The 14,843-nt window shown below is 43.3% G+C and overlaps 1 protein-coding gene across 4 annotated transcripts in view; it reads right to left on the bottom strand.

Moving 5' to 3' along the window:
- The window catches only part of CENPU (centromere protein U), a 41,610-nt gene that overhangs the window by 16,909 nt on the left and 9,858 nt on the right, over positions 1-14,843 (bottom strand). For all 4 annotated transcript variants that reach the window (XM_025933060.2, XM_086703193.1, XM_086703194.1 and 1 more), the window contains 3 exons: positions 7,994-8,054; positions 7,305-7,547; positions 523-589 (listed from right to left, as the gene is read on the bottom strand). In XM_025933060.2, coding sequence (XP_025788845.2) covers positions 523-589; positions 7,305-7,547; positions 7,994-8,054 — 371 coding nt within the window. The remainder of the gene's footprint in view (positions 1-522; positions 590-7,304; positions 7,548-7,993; positions 8,055-14,843) is intronic.

Raw genomic sequence — 14,843 nt, forward strand, 5'->3', positions numbered from 1 at the left:
AAGCATGGCGGCTCTTTTTGGGTTATGGGTGATTTTTATCTTCCTTTCCATACTTTCCAAATTTTCTAAACATAAAGGACTTCTCCTTTAAAGAACTGTAGGAGAGGGACAAAATGGTTTTCCACCCATTTTTCAATAAACTTTTATTTGTATCGATAAAAAAGTACAGAGTCAATCTCAAAAAAGTTATGCTGACTAGAAAAAGTCTATACAGAAGAGTATATGCTACATGATGTATCAAAAGAATATAGACTGTGTGATGAAAAATTAAGGTGATAAAAGGAGGTATAACAGTAAAATCTAGGTGTATAAATACATACCATAAGATTCTTTCACCTTGGCTGTAGGTTGAAAATTTTCAAGATAGATGTTGGAAAAAATCAGTTACTACAAAGTCTCATATTTTCAGCTTTTTAAAGTAGCAATTTTATTGACTTACAATTTACTATTTTAACAACAAAAAATAGGTTTTTAAAATGAAATTCTTGAATAACTGACAAAGTATAAAACACTATTCTGTACCTGAGTCTATGGCTTCACTTCTTGATTTCTTCCTTTTGCCGGGAAACATCTTCTTTTTCTGAGTTTTCTACAATAAAAAAAAAAAGCAAAGATTTTTATTTAAAAATTTTCCTTCTCTTAAAACATCCGTATTATAACAACAGTATCAAACACTCTCCATTCTAGCTATTACTCTCATTTAGTTCTAAGTGGTTCATTATGTATACTGGCTAAATTAACATAAAGAGACCCTGGAAAAATTAAACTGTCTCAACACAAAAAGTAAATAAAGCTCTTCATTGGCTTTTAACAACGATCGTCTTGGAGGTAGCTGAACTTTTCTTACTTAAGGTAATGTACTGCGTGGAGGCCGGCTGATCTCACTCCAAGCCGGGATGAAGCATCGGCTTCCGAACTAGCTCTCTTGCCACAACCAACCACGGAGTGGGGGTGGGGATGAGGCGACTTGATTCAGGTGCTGGAGAGCCGTCACCCAGGACTGGAAGACCGGGACCCCGTGAACTCCCACTTCCCCGCCCCGCCCGCGGGCAATTTCGACAGCAGCACAACAAGCTAAATTCAAACAGAGCACGTAGTCCCACTCTGCTGAGGCAGCAGAGACCAGACTGGAGCAGGTGAAGCACTTGGAACCGGAGCTCAGAGGGAGCACAGAAGTCCAGGTGCGTGTTCCCTGCGGTCCCGGAGTCCTCCGCATGCGCAGAATGAGACTACGTCAAGCTTACTAGAAAGCAGCCGGCATGGGATTCAGAACACAACAGGTAATAGGGGACAAGCCACTGGGGGCAAATTACATGCAGAAAATGCAGAGATCTCATTAAACCTCATTAAAACCTATCTATCCAGTTGAGCTGGGAGGAAGACTGCAACTTGGGGCCACAAGGATACTCTAGAGCGTGCAAGCCTCAACAGGGCAATAGTTCTCCTAAGGAGCAAAAATGGGATTCTTCAGGAGAGGATGCAGAAACAATTCTTAGGTATTAAAATGGTCTGTGACTCTCCAAAGGGCCCCACTTCATAAAGAGTAATACAGTATATTTTGGTATTAAAATTTAATTGGGGGAGGGAGTGGTTAGCAGAGAAAGTGTCTAAAAGGCTTTTTAGTCAGGACAATAATGAAAAGCATTGAGAAACACTACCCTAGAGGAAGGCCTACTCTGGACCCACCCTCACAAACCCTAAACCCAACGTCTGACCAGATTCACTAGAAAGACACATTGTAGGCTCTCAGCAGAATTGGAAGATGATCCTCAATGATCTGGGGTTGTAACTCCTTCCCCTTGAATGTGGGGGGCACCTGAAGACAGGATGGGATAGTTGCTCCCTGGATGAGGTCACCTTACAGAAGACTCCACTGTAGCTGACTGGAGAAAATCCTCTGGCTCTGAAGATGTTTGCCGCCATACTGTGAGAGAGCCGCATGACTAAGACCTAAGGAGGACTCCCAGCTTCCCCCACGGAGAAGCCAAGAACCTCAGGTCTACAAAGGCAAGGACTCAAATTCTACCAACAATCTGAACGATCCTAGATGAGAACTAGGTGACTCAGATCAGATTTCTGTCCTGGAGAGCACCTTGATTTCAGCCTCGTGGGACCCTACATAGAGAATCTGGCTAAGGCTGGCCTAGATCGGACCTATAGAAACTGTGAGATGTAAATATACGTGAAGTCACTGAGTTTGTGGGAGGTAATTTATTATGCAGCAACTGAACACTAATACAGAGGTTGAGTCCCAGTGAGTTAGAGCCGCTTGAAAAATCCCTTAGGCTTTTTGCAAATTGACCCTAACCAAAGATAAAACAAAGCTTTCAGAAGCTAAAGATGATCAGCCAATAAACAGGCTACAAATGAGAATAAAAACTCCACATTCGTAAGAGAATTCAGAGTCTCAACAGCCTGTCAACAATTTCCAATACACAATTTAAAAGTACTAAAATACAAATGTTACACAAAAAAATGTGACCCATAGAAAAAACAAAAAAAAACATACTCAAGAGAAACCGACCCCAAGTTAGCCCAGAACAAAGACTTTAAAGCAGCTATCATAAATATGTCTCAAACGGGGCTCCTGGGTTAAGGATCCGACTCTTGATTTCGGCTCAGATCATGATCTCTTGGTTCGGGAGTTTGAGCCCTGAGTCAGGCTCTGTGACAGTGTGGAGCCTGCTTGGGATTCTCTCTCTCTCTGCCCCTCCTCTGCTTGCACTCTCTTGCTCTTGCTCTCTCTAAATAAATAAATAAACTTAAAAAAAAAAAATGTCCCCAAAAGTAAAGAAAATGATGGCTTAATGATAGCAGAAAAAGAGAAACCACATTAAAAACAAAAATAAGCTAAATGGAAATTCTAGAACCAAAGAGCACAAAACTAAGAAGTCATTGAATAGTGTTTTAGTTTTCTGTAGCTGTTGTAATAAATTGCCACAACTTGATGCCTTAAAACAGAAATGTATTCTCTAACGGTTCTGGGGGACAGAAGTCCGAAATCAGTTTCAATGGGCCAAAATCAAGGTGTTGGTAAGACAGCATTCCCTCCAGGGACCTGGCCGGGGGGGGGGGGGGGGCGGGGGGGGGTTGGTAAATCTATTCTTTGTTTCGTCCAGCTTTTGTGGCTCTGGCATTCCTCAGCTTGTAGTCACATCACTTCAATCACCTTCTCCATCTTCACATCATCTTCTCCTGTGTGTGTAATCTCCCTCTGCCTCTAAGGATACTTGTGATGACACTCTTGGGCCTGAGCACGGACACATCTGTAGGGGGCACCATTCACTAATTGGGGGCTTAACTGCAGGTTTTAGATGGCAAAAGACTGGTCAGTAAAATTGAAAACAAAGTGATAAACATTTACCGAATTTGCAAATCAGAGAGAAAAAGTCTGGGGAAAAAAAAAAATCAGAGCATCTCAGGAACCTGTGGGACAATACTAAAATATACATAATAAGAATTCCAAAAGAAGAGTCAGAACGGGATAGAAAAATTAAATTTTGAGAAAAAAAAATGACTGGAATTTTCCAACTTCTAGATCCAAGAAGCTCAGTAAACCCTAAAGCAAGATAAAACCATACTTAAGCACATCATAGTTAAAATGCCAAGAAACAAAAAAGATAAACAGGAAAATCTTGACAGCAGCCAGAGGAAAGGGACAGAGTCAATATACAAATAAACATGGGAACAATGACCCATGTCACGGCCTTCTCACAGAAACAAGAGACACCACGAACAACACAGACAACTAATTAAAGAGTGGAGGGGATAAAAATGTCAACCCAGAATTCTGCATCCAATGAATCCATCCTTTAAAAACAGGGGTGAGGGCGCCTGGGTGGCTCAGTCGGTTAAGCAGCCGACTTCGGCTCAGGTCATGATCTCGCGGTCCGTGAGTTCGAGCCCCACGTCGGGCTCTGTGCTGACGGCTCAGAGCCTGGAGCCTGTTTCAGATTCTGTGTCTCCCTCTCTCTGACCCTCCCCCGTTCACGCTCTGTCTCTCTCGGTCTCAAAAATAAACATTAAAAAAAAAAAAAAGTAGGGGCGCCTGGGTGGCGCAGTCGGTTAAGCGTCCGACTTCAGCCAGGTCACGATCTCACGGTCCGTGAGTTCGAGCCCCGCGTCAGGCTCTGGGCTGATGGCTCGGAGCCTGGAGCCTGTTTCCTATTCTGTGTCTCCCTCTCTCTCTGCCCCTCCCCCGTTCATGCTCTGTCTCTCTCTGTCCCATAAATAAATAAAAAAAAAAAGTTGAAAAAAAAATTAAAAAAAAAAAAGTAGACATTTAAAAAAAATAAAAAATAAATAAATAAAAACGGGGTGAATAAAGACACTTTCAGATCAAGAAAATGAGAGAATTTGTTGCCAGCAGACCTGCACTAAAGGGTTGCTACAGGATGTTCTTTAGGCTGAAGAGAAAAGGTATTAGAAGGACACGTAGATCTATAGGAAAGAGAAAAGACAACTGGAAAAGAAAAATCAGTGGGTAACCATAAAAACTAGATATTTTTTCCTTTTCATAATTTCCTTAAGAAATAGCTGTTTCAAGCAAAAATGACATATCGTAAGGTTAGGTTTACAACGTATGTAGAAGTAAAACATGTGACAAAAACAGCACAGAGGATGACGGATGGATAAATGGAATAATATTGTTATGTAATTAGATTCATGTAGTGGGAAATGGTGAACTGTCAGGAAGTAGGATGTATGGTAGGAAGTGGTAACATACTGATTCTAAGTGGACTTTGCCAATTGAAGGATGCAAAGTTTTTAGTTTTATGTTTATCAATTTTTGAGAGACAGACAGAGTGTAAGCAGAGGAGGGGCACAGAGAGTGGGACACAGAATCCGAAGCAGGCACCAGGCTCTGAGCTGTCAGCACAGAGCTCGATGTGGGGTTCGAACTCACGAACCGTGAGATCATGACCTGGGCCGAAGTCAGAGGCTCAACCCACGGAGCCACCCAGGTACCCCAGACGGATACAAATTTTTAAACCCAGACGCAACCACTTAAAAAAAAAAAATACTCTTAAAAAAATTAAGAGGCATAGGGCGCCTGGGTGGCTCAACTGGTTAAGCATCCGACTTCGGCTCAGGTCATGACCTCACGGCTCGTGAGTTGCAGCCCCCGCATCGGGCTCTGTGCTGACAACGTGGAGCCTACTTCAGATCCTCTGTTTCCCTCTCTCCCTGCCTCTCCCTCCCCGTCTCTCTCAAAAATAAATAAACAATAAAAAAAAAATTAAGAGGATAACTGAGAAGTCAATAGAGGAGAGAAAATGGAATACCAAAATATATTCAGTTAATCCAAAATTAGCAACAGAAAGAAAAAAACAAAGGGAAAATGGAAAACAGTAATAAGATGGTAGACTTGAACTTGATTATACTTAGAAATTACATCAAAAGTAAATGGGCTTGGGGTGGCCATTTACTGCGTGGCTCAGTCGGGTGAGTGTCTGACTCCTGATTTTGGACTCCCTCTGCCCCTCCTCCACTTGTCTGTACACATGCCCGAGCTTTCTCTCAAAAAAAAAAAAAAAAAAGCTGAACTCATAGACACAGACAGAAATGGTGGTTACTAGGGGCTGGGGGAAATGGGGAGGTGTTGGCCCAAAGATCCAATTATAAGACGAATAAGTTCTGGGAATGGAATGTCCAACAGAGTGATTATAATTAACGATACTGTATTATATACTTGAAAGCTGCCAACAGAATAGATCTTAAATGTTCTTCACTTCCAAAAAGAAATGATAATTATGTGAAGTGATAGGGATATTAACTAATACCACTGTGGTTAATTTCGCAATATATAATTGTATCAAACCAACACCTTAAACTTACACAATGTTATATATCTATTATATCTCAACAAAACTGGAAAAAATAAACAGGTTGTAAACAAATGGGCGAAAAGAGATATACCGTGCAAAGTGAGCATAAGAAAGCTGCTGGGTTATATGAATATCGAACACTATGTATTTCAAGACAAAAAAATATTATAAGAAAATTACAAGGAGACCTTTCCTAATGATAACAGAACATAATGAGAACAGCCACTCATCAAGAACATAGAACGTTAAGTAAGCATGCAATTAAAAACATAGCTTCTGTACTTGAGATAACAGTATTATGTCAAGGTTAATTTCCTGGTTTTAATCACCGCACTTTGGTTATGTAAAATCTAAGAATTAGATTAGGATGGGGAAAAAATGTGTGGGAACTTCCTGAACTATCTGTGCAACTATAAGTCTAAAATTGACAAAACCAAGAACAAAGCTACAAAATTGACAATGCAAAACTTCAGAGAACTAAAGAGAATCCGCAAAACTGGGATATTAACAAACACGTAAAACATCTCCTTTGTAATCAAGTAGACTATCCCCGCACCATAAAAAGACTCTATGGAGACATAATATCTGAACGCATGTCCATCAACTTGACCTGAGAGGACATTCACAGAAAACCTCCAACAACTGCCAACTCAAGTTCACGTGGGATATTCACCAGACAGACCAGAAAGAGGCAGATCAACATGAATACGCTTCTGTTTGCGTAGAAAGGGGACAGTAAGAGAAAATAGATCCCTCTTTGTTTATTTGAGCAGAAGGAAACTCAGGAAGAGAACACAGAAACCAGCCGAAATGTTACCTGTTCAGTGGGGGAGGAAGACGGAAAGCGGAGAATGAGGCAGCAGGAACACAATATACTTAGAATTCTTTTTGAACATGAATGAGAATTATTCAAAGCATTAAGCCAAATGGATAAAATGACATATCAAGAGCTTGTCCCAAAGATAACATATGCCACAAATTTAAAACAGAGTGTTTAGGACCCGGAAATCTTATCTTAGCAATGTTTTTCTACGGAAATGATCGAGGGTGTACACAAAGATTTAGCTAGGAAGAAATTCATGAATGAAAGCACCTAAAAATTTTTGATTGCAACCATTCATTCGTAAGAGATTAAACTGTGGCACATTCATGAAGGAAATGTCGTGCACTTGTGAAAATGGCATCCCAGAACACCAAGTGGCCAGGTCGGTCCACTCAGGGGGAGGAAAAAGCTCCGTTAAGGGACTGAGGCGCACAGATCAAAGAGCACGCCATCTTTTACGGGGATGGGATCGTGGGTGATCTCATCCTCCTTTCTACACCTTCTGAATTTTCTAAAATAAACATTTTTATAACAAAAATATATATTAGCTTTTTAAAGAATCAAAGGAAAGAGAGGAAATGCTTTATTTTCCTCCTCAACATTTTTCAGTCAGCTTTTTTTCTCCCCAACGGGGAGGACAGACGCGCTCTTACCGACCGACTTTCTGTTGCCAGGGTCTCTTTTTCAACACCAGACGTGGCACTAAGGGGTCCTACTCTTTTAGGAGTGGTGGACTCAGCTGGTTTCTCTGGAAGTTCCGAAGACACACGCGGTGCATCTGAAACAGGTTCACGTTGTTCTGTACTCATTTTCTCTGCTGGTTTAACTTTCCTTCTTATATCACCTTCTTCGGGGCTTTCAGATTCATTGCTAATGGGCTTGACTTTTCTTGCTGGCTATGCCAAGAAATCAGCATTACTGGTTTAGAAAACACAAATGCTTACCATCCTTCCTGTAATAGTAGACAGCCTTAAAATCCACATTTCTCATTTCCCACCCTCAAGCCTGAACATAACAGGAAGACGGCAACAAAATTAGTGGGTAAGGGGGGAAACCCAGATTTAAAGGCTCCATGTGAACACTCCAAGTTCACTCTGCCTCTGTAGATCCCGAACTAAACACAGGAATGCTGTGAAAACTGACAGGGTACATGCCGGTTTGAGACCTATGTAATGAAAAGCACTTAAGACATAAAAACACATTTCCCTTTTTACTCTAAAAGTATCTTCTGAAACGTAATATTCTTCCTCTGCGTAAAATGTGCACATTTTCTCTGCTTGCCTCCAATCGAGATAGGATATGAAATATGTTGCAAAAGATAGAAGAGAACATTCCTACACACCTTTTTTGCACTCATTTCTACAGACGTGTCTTCACTTGCTTCGATTTCGTAAGTGTCTGACCTGTGTGAAAGAATAAACCATCAACATCTTACACTTCCTTCATTTCTATTCACATGCTGCATAGAGGTTGCTCATCCAATATGAAAACAAGCTCAATTTAGTGAGATTTCTCACATGTCCCGGATTTATGGGTCACCTCCCACTTCTTCCGACGCCCAGGGCAGCCAAGCGTGTGGACCAACATGTGGTCCTGTTACTGCACCACATGACATGTGGTCATGTCTAAGAAATGCCCTTTCCCTGGCGTTCCCACTCCCAGGTACATGGGCCACCAGTTGAACTAAAAGCTAATCCACAGACGCTACACCTATCATTAGGGGATATAAAAAGGAATACCCTTTTTTTTCTTTGAAACGGAAAAAAAAAAAATAATCCTAAACTTCTGATGAGAGATGAGAATTCATTTTTTCATTCAATTCAACATTCATTTAATACCAACTTCAAAATGCAAAGCGTAGTGAATAAAATTACTTTAAAAATGAGAGCCTTCACGGGCGCCTGGGTGGCTCAGTCGGTTAAGTGTGCGACTTTGGCTGAGATCATGATCTCGTGGTTCATGGGTTCATGCCCCGCGTCCGGCTCTGTGCTGACGGCTCAGAGCTTGGAGCCTACTTTGGATTCTGTGTCTCCTTCTCTCTCTGCACCTCTCCCTCTTGCACTCTCTCTCTCTCTCAAAAATAAATAAACATTAAAAAAAATTAAAAATGAGAACTTTCCTTTAAGTCCACTGTCTGGTAGGAAGGCCAAAGACAGTAGCAGGCCTGGCCATTTCTGCCCACTACAGGGCTCCATGAACAAGCAGTCCCTCGGCCAGGGTTCCCTCCGTGAGTTGGCCAGAACCGCAAGGGCTGCCCTACAGTCTGAGTCCATCTCTGCCCGGTCCCCATTCTTCTACCTTTAAGTTTCACAGAAAGGTCTACTAATAAACCTCTTCCGTTCTAATTCTGCCTCAGTGTACTTACCTGGCCTGGCACAGCGGCCTTCTACGCCGTGCACACAGGCCACAGAGAGCCCCTCAAGGGTGCGAGGCATGCCAGGGAGAGAAGGCTGGCATTTCAGAAGGATGGTGCTGGAAGCCGTATGGTGGGCGGGCCAGAGGGAGAGAGCAATCCCGGAGCCAAGGACAGCAGGCCGGGCTTTGCTGTGGGAGTGCTGGCGAGATCAGCAAGGGCTTACGCTGTGGCAGGGCAGGGAGAGGAAAACGCAGGCCCTCTGGGTCATCACAGGCCACACGAACAGGACTGGTCAGAGATAAAAGACACTGGGGATGACGCCCAGGTGACAGCAAGGCCGTTAATCTAGAGAATACGGAAGGAGCCTGTTGACACCGGGTGAGAGAGGAAAGGACTGAGCTCGGTTTTGCCTTTGTGGAATCCAGGGTGCCTGTGGGCATCTAGGGGTACCCGGCGGAGCCAGGATATGGCGTGCCCTGGAGAAAGGCGGGGCCAGACGGACAGACGAGGGGAGCAGAGGTATGACAGTAATATTCGGGGCAGGTGGAGAGAAGAGAGCTAAGGGCAGCATCACCTGTGCACACAGCGGCGAGGGAGCAAGGAGATCAAGGAACAAAGAACCGAACACATCCCTGGTAAGAGACAGCAGGTGCTGATGCCTCCGCAAGTCCTGGGAAATGCCGCTCTCTCTCTCCAGTGCCTCCCCGCTGCCTTGACTCCCCTTTGTGTCCACACACAGACCCTAACTTACCAAATAGTTTATTTTTGGGGAGCTTACCTCACGATCAAAACCGAGATTACCAAGGACATCCATATGGTTAAATACAATGCACGCGTTCAGTTCTCGCGTGACTTGCTTCTCAACTGCACTCGGGCCACCTGACCACCCAACACGCACTCCCTCTGCTACTCCTGTGAGCAAGCACTGCCCTGGTTTTCTTCTTTTGCCTCCAGATGCTTTTCTTCTCTCCTTCACAAGCTCCTTCCTCTCTTCGGGACGGCAGGTGGGCTTTCAAGAGGGGAGCCCCGTCCTCGCCTGCTCTCGGGCAGCCTCCCCCCGCGAGGCCCCACTCGCCCACAGCTCCACACCCCCACCACCAAGAGGCCAACAACTTCAGCCACAAGTCCAGCTTGGCCCTCTCCTCTGAGCGCCAGACCCAAGTACATAGCTTTGCCATGTCTACACCAATTCATGATGGCCTCAGGATGAAGTTACTGCATCTTGTAGGATTAAGCGCTAGTCAAGGGCACTGTCATTGACCCACGTGTACAAACCAGAAAGCCAGTAGTCTGCCAGTAACTCTTACCCACCCTCCTAGAGCCAACCCACCACCAAGCCCGCTGGTTGACTTTCTATTGCTTAAGCTCAGTCACTTTTTCCCTCTGTTGTAACTGCCCAAGTCCTGTGGGCCCTGGGCTACTAAAACACTTCCAGACTGGTCTCTCCAGTGCACTCCTGCCTCTCTCAAATCCATTTTCCACACAGCAGCCAGAGGGACAGTTTTTACATGCAGTTTTTACCTGGCCACGCCACGCTTTCTTAAAATTCCTTAACTGCTGAGCTTCAGGACAGAACTCCTTACCAACTACATACGATGGCATTAGGTGTGGCTGCAATGCTAGAAAATATACCCCCAAAATGGTTTAAACAAGACACTTTATTTGCCTCTTAATAAAACTCGAGATCGTTCATGGAAATTTGGACAATCCCACCGTGATCAGAGACCCGTATTCCTTCCACTTCACGGCTCTACCCTCTCTGCCCACAACGCCCGCTCAAGCTTCAGCTGCCACATCCACTTCCACCATAAGGAAGAAGGAAGGAGCAAAGAAGGGCATAATCCTCCCTATAAAGACACTTATGGAAGCTGCAAAAATTCAGTCACGAAGACACCTTAGGGGCAAGAGAAGCTAGGAGATCCACTCTTCATTCTGACAGCCACGTGCTCGGCTAACATCAAATGTGCTGTCACTGAGGAAGGAGGGGAAGACACTGGGGCGGACAACCAGCACGCTTTACCATCCGTGACAAAGTAATTACTATCTTGCAGTGTGCTCCCCTCTTCAGTCTCCATACCCCGAGTCACCCCAGCTCTTTTCAGTCCCACAGACGCCCTCTGCTCCCTGCCACCACGGGGCCTTTGTGCCTACCATTTCACCTCCATGGAACATTCACTCCTCCCCCACCCCAGCAACCCAATTCCCATCACAGGGTCACCCGCTTCCCCGTGAGGTTCATCAGGGATCCTTCAGTAATATCTACTGTTCCATAAGCTCCAGGACAACAAGGATTATGTCCACTCTGAGTTATTACTGTAAACCGAGAGCCTCACACAGGGCCAGGCATGTGGGCGGTGCTCAATGAATGCTGACAAAATACAAATAATAATAGCTCATATTTAAAAGTTTACTATGTACCAACCGGTTTTAAGAGCTTAAGAGGATAAATTCATCTTAAACAATCCATGACGTAGATTGTACTACTACTTTACTTTCCAGATGAAGGAATTAAGAAGTTAAAGGTCTGGCCCCAGGCCCAATACCTTAGAAGTGGCCTAACGAGGACCTGAACCAGCACAAGAGGTTGAGGGCCAGTTGCCTTAACCAGGGCACTGCACTTACACCTCACGAACAAAGGGATTCAAATATTCACTGAATGCCTACTGCGTGCCAGGTGGTGTTCTAGGCACCCGAGGAACAGCAGGGAACAGAACAAAGTTCTGCTTTTTAAGCTACTCCTATTAGGGAGAGACAATGAACAAATTAAAAAATGAACATAGGGGGGCGCCTGGGTGGTGCAGTCGGTTAAGCGTCCGACTTCAGCTCAGGTCACGATCTCGTGGTCCGTGAGTTCGAGCCCAGCGTCGGGCTCTGGGCTGACGGCTCGGAGCCTGGAGCCTGTTTCCGATTCTGTGTCTCCCTCTCTCTCTGCCCCTCCCCCGTTCATGCTCTGTCTCTCTCTGTCCCAAAAATAAATAAACGTTGAAAAAAAAAATTAAAAAAAAAAAAAAAAATGAACATAGGGGCGCCTGGGTGGCTCAGTCAGTTAAGCGTCCGACTTCAGCTCATGATCTCACAGTTCGTGAGTTCAATCCCTGCATCGGGCTCTGTGCTGACAGCTTGGAGCCTGGAGCCTGCTTCGGATTCTGTGTCTCCCTCTCTCTCTGCCCTTCCCCCACTCAACGCTCTCTCTCTCGCTCTCAAAAATAAACAAACATTACAAAAAAATTAAAAAATGAACATAAAATATTGGCTTGGTAGAGGTGAATGCTATGAGAAAAAGATCAGAGTAAAGAAAATATACTGATGGAGAAAGGTGATGTTTTCTATGAGGCAGCAGAGTGGATTGCTATGATATGGTGACATCTGAAATCTAAAAGGAAGCATAGGAGCAAGCCTTACAGAAGGCCTACAGAAGAGCAATCTGGGCACCTGAGATGGTACATGCAAAGGCCCTGAGGTGGTACATATTTAAGAACTTGATATTAAAATGCTGAGGGAAATAAGCCAGTTACAGAGGGACAAATAAATACTGTATTATTCCACCTATATGAGGTATCTAAAACAGGCCAATGCATAGAATTGTTTTCTTTTATGGGGCGCCTGGGTGGCTCAGTCGGTTAAGTGTCTGATTTCAGCTCAGGTCATGATCTCACGGTTCTTGGGTTCAAGCCCCACGTTGGGCTCTGTGCTGACAGCTCAGAGCCTGGAGCCTGTTTCAGATTCTGTGTCTCCCTCTCTCTCTCTGCCCCTCCCCCACTCGTGCTCTGTCTCTGTCTCAAAAATAAACCTTAAAAAAAATTAAAAAAAAAAGAATGTTTTCTTTTTAAACTATTCCAAAAAACAGAAAAGGAAGGAAAACTTCCAAATCCATTCTATGAGGCCAGCATTATCCTGATACCAAAACCAGATAAAGACACCACAAAAAAAGAGAACTACAGGCCAATATCTCTGATGAACACAGATGCAAAATCCTCAACAAAATACTAGCAAACTGAATCCAACAACACGTTAAAAAAAATCGTTCACCACAATCAAGTCGGATTTATTTCTGGGCTGTAAGGGTGGTTTAATATTCACAAATAAATGTGACACAACACATCAATAAAAGGATAAGAACCATAAGGTTATTTCAATAGAAGCAGAAAAAGCATTTGACAAAGTACAACATCCATTCATGATAAAAACCCTCAACAAAGTAGGTTTACAGGGAACTTTTCATAATAAAGGGCATATATGAAAAACCCACAGCTAACATACTCGATGGTAAAAAATTCAGCTATTCCCCTAGGATCAGGAACAAGACAGGGATGTTCCCTCTCACCACTTTTATTCAACATAGTACTAGAAGTACTAGCCACAGCAATCAGACAACAAAAAGAAAGAAATCCTCATAAGGAAGAAGCGACTCTTTACAGACAAGATACTCTATGTAGAAAACCCAAAAGACTCCATCAAAACACGGCTAGAACTGATAAATGAACTCAGTGAAGTTGCAAGACACAAAATTAATGCACAGAAATCTGTTGCATCTCTATACACCAATGATGAAGCAGAAGAAAGAGAAATGAAGGAATAAATCCTATTTACAACTGCACCCAAAACAATAAGACACCTAAGAATAAATCTAATCACTGGCATAAAAGACCTGTACTCTGAAAACTATAAAACACTGATGAAAGACATTGAAGACGACACAAAGAAATAGAAAAACATTCCATGTTCATGGACTGGAAGAACAAATGTTGTTAAAATGTCTACACTACCCAAAGCAATCTATACATTCAATGCAATCCCTATCAAAATACCAACAGCATTTTTTTAAATGTTTATTTATTTACTTAGAGAGAATACAAGCAGCAGATGGGCAGAGAGAGAGGGAGAGAGAGAATCTCAAGCAGGCTCCACATTGTCAGTGCAGAGCCCAACGCAGGGCCTGATCCCATGAACTGTGAGATCATTACCTGAGCTGAAATCAAGAGTTAGATGCTTAACTGACTGAGCCACCCAGCTGCCCCAACAGTATTTTTCACAGAACTAGAACAAACAATCCTAAAACGTGTATGTAACCACAAAAGACCCCAAATAGCCAAAGCAACCTTGAAAAACAAAAGCAAAGCTTGGAGTCATCACAACTCTGGACTTTGAGTTATATTACAAAGCCGTAATATGTAATACGCCACTATGGGACTGCACAAAAATAGACACACAGATCAACAGAATAGAAAACCCAGAAACAAACCCACAACCCTGTGGTCAATAAATCTTTGACAAAGCAGGAAAGAATATCCAATGGGAAAAGGACAGTCTCTTCAGCAAATGGTGCTGGGACAACTGGACCACTTTCTTGCACCATACACAAAAATAAACTCAAAATTGATGAAAGACCTAACTGTGAGACCTGAAACCATAAAAATCCTAGGAGACAGCACAGGGAGTAACATTTGGCATTAGCCATAGCAACTTTTTTTTAGACAGGTCTCCTGAGGCAAGGGAACCAAAAGCAAAAATAAACTGATGGGGCTTCATTATAACAAAAAGGTTCTGCAGAGCAAAGGAAAAAGTCAACAAAACGAAAAGGCCACCTACAGAATGGGAGAATTTTGCAAATAACATATCTGAAAAAGGGTTAGCATCCAAGATGTATAAAGCATTTACAAAACTCAGCACCTAAAAAAACCCCAAATAATCCAATTATACACTGGGCAGAAGACATGAACAGATATTTCTCTAAAAAGGCATCCAGACGGCCACAGACACATGAAAAGACGACCATCACTTATCCTCAGGGAAATGCAAATCAAAACCTCGCACCTGTCAGAATGGCCAAAATCAA

This window comes from Puma concolor, chromosome B1 (genome assembly GCF_028749965.1).
Source record: "Puma concolor isolate L17-30 chromosome B1, mPumCon1.1.hap2, whole genome shotgun sequence".
NCBI lineage: Eukaryota > Metazoa > Chordata > Mammalia > Carnivora > Felidae > Puma > Puma concolor.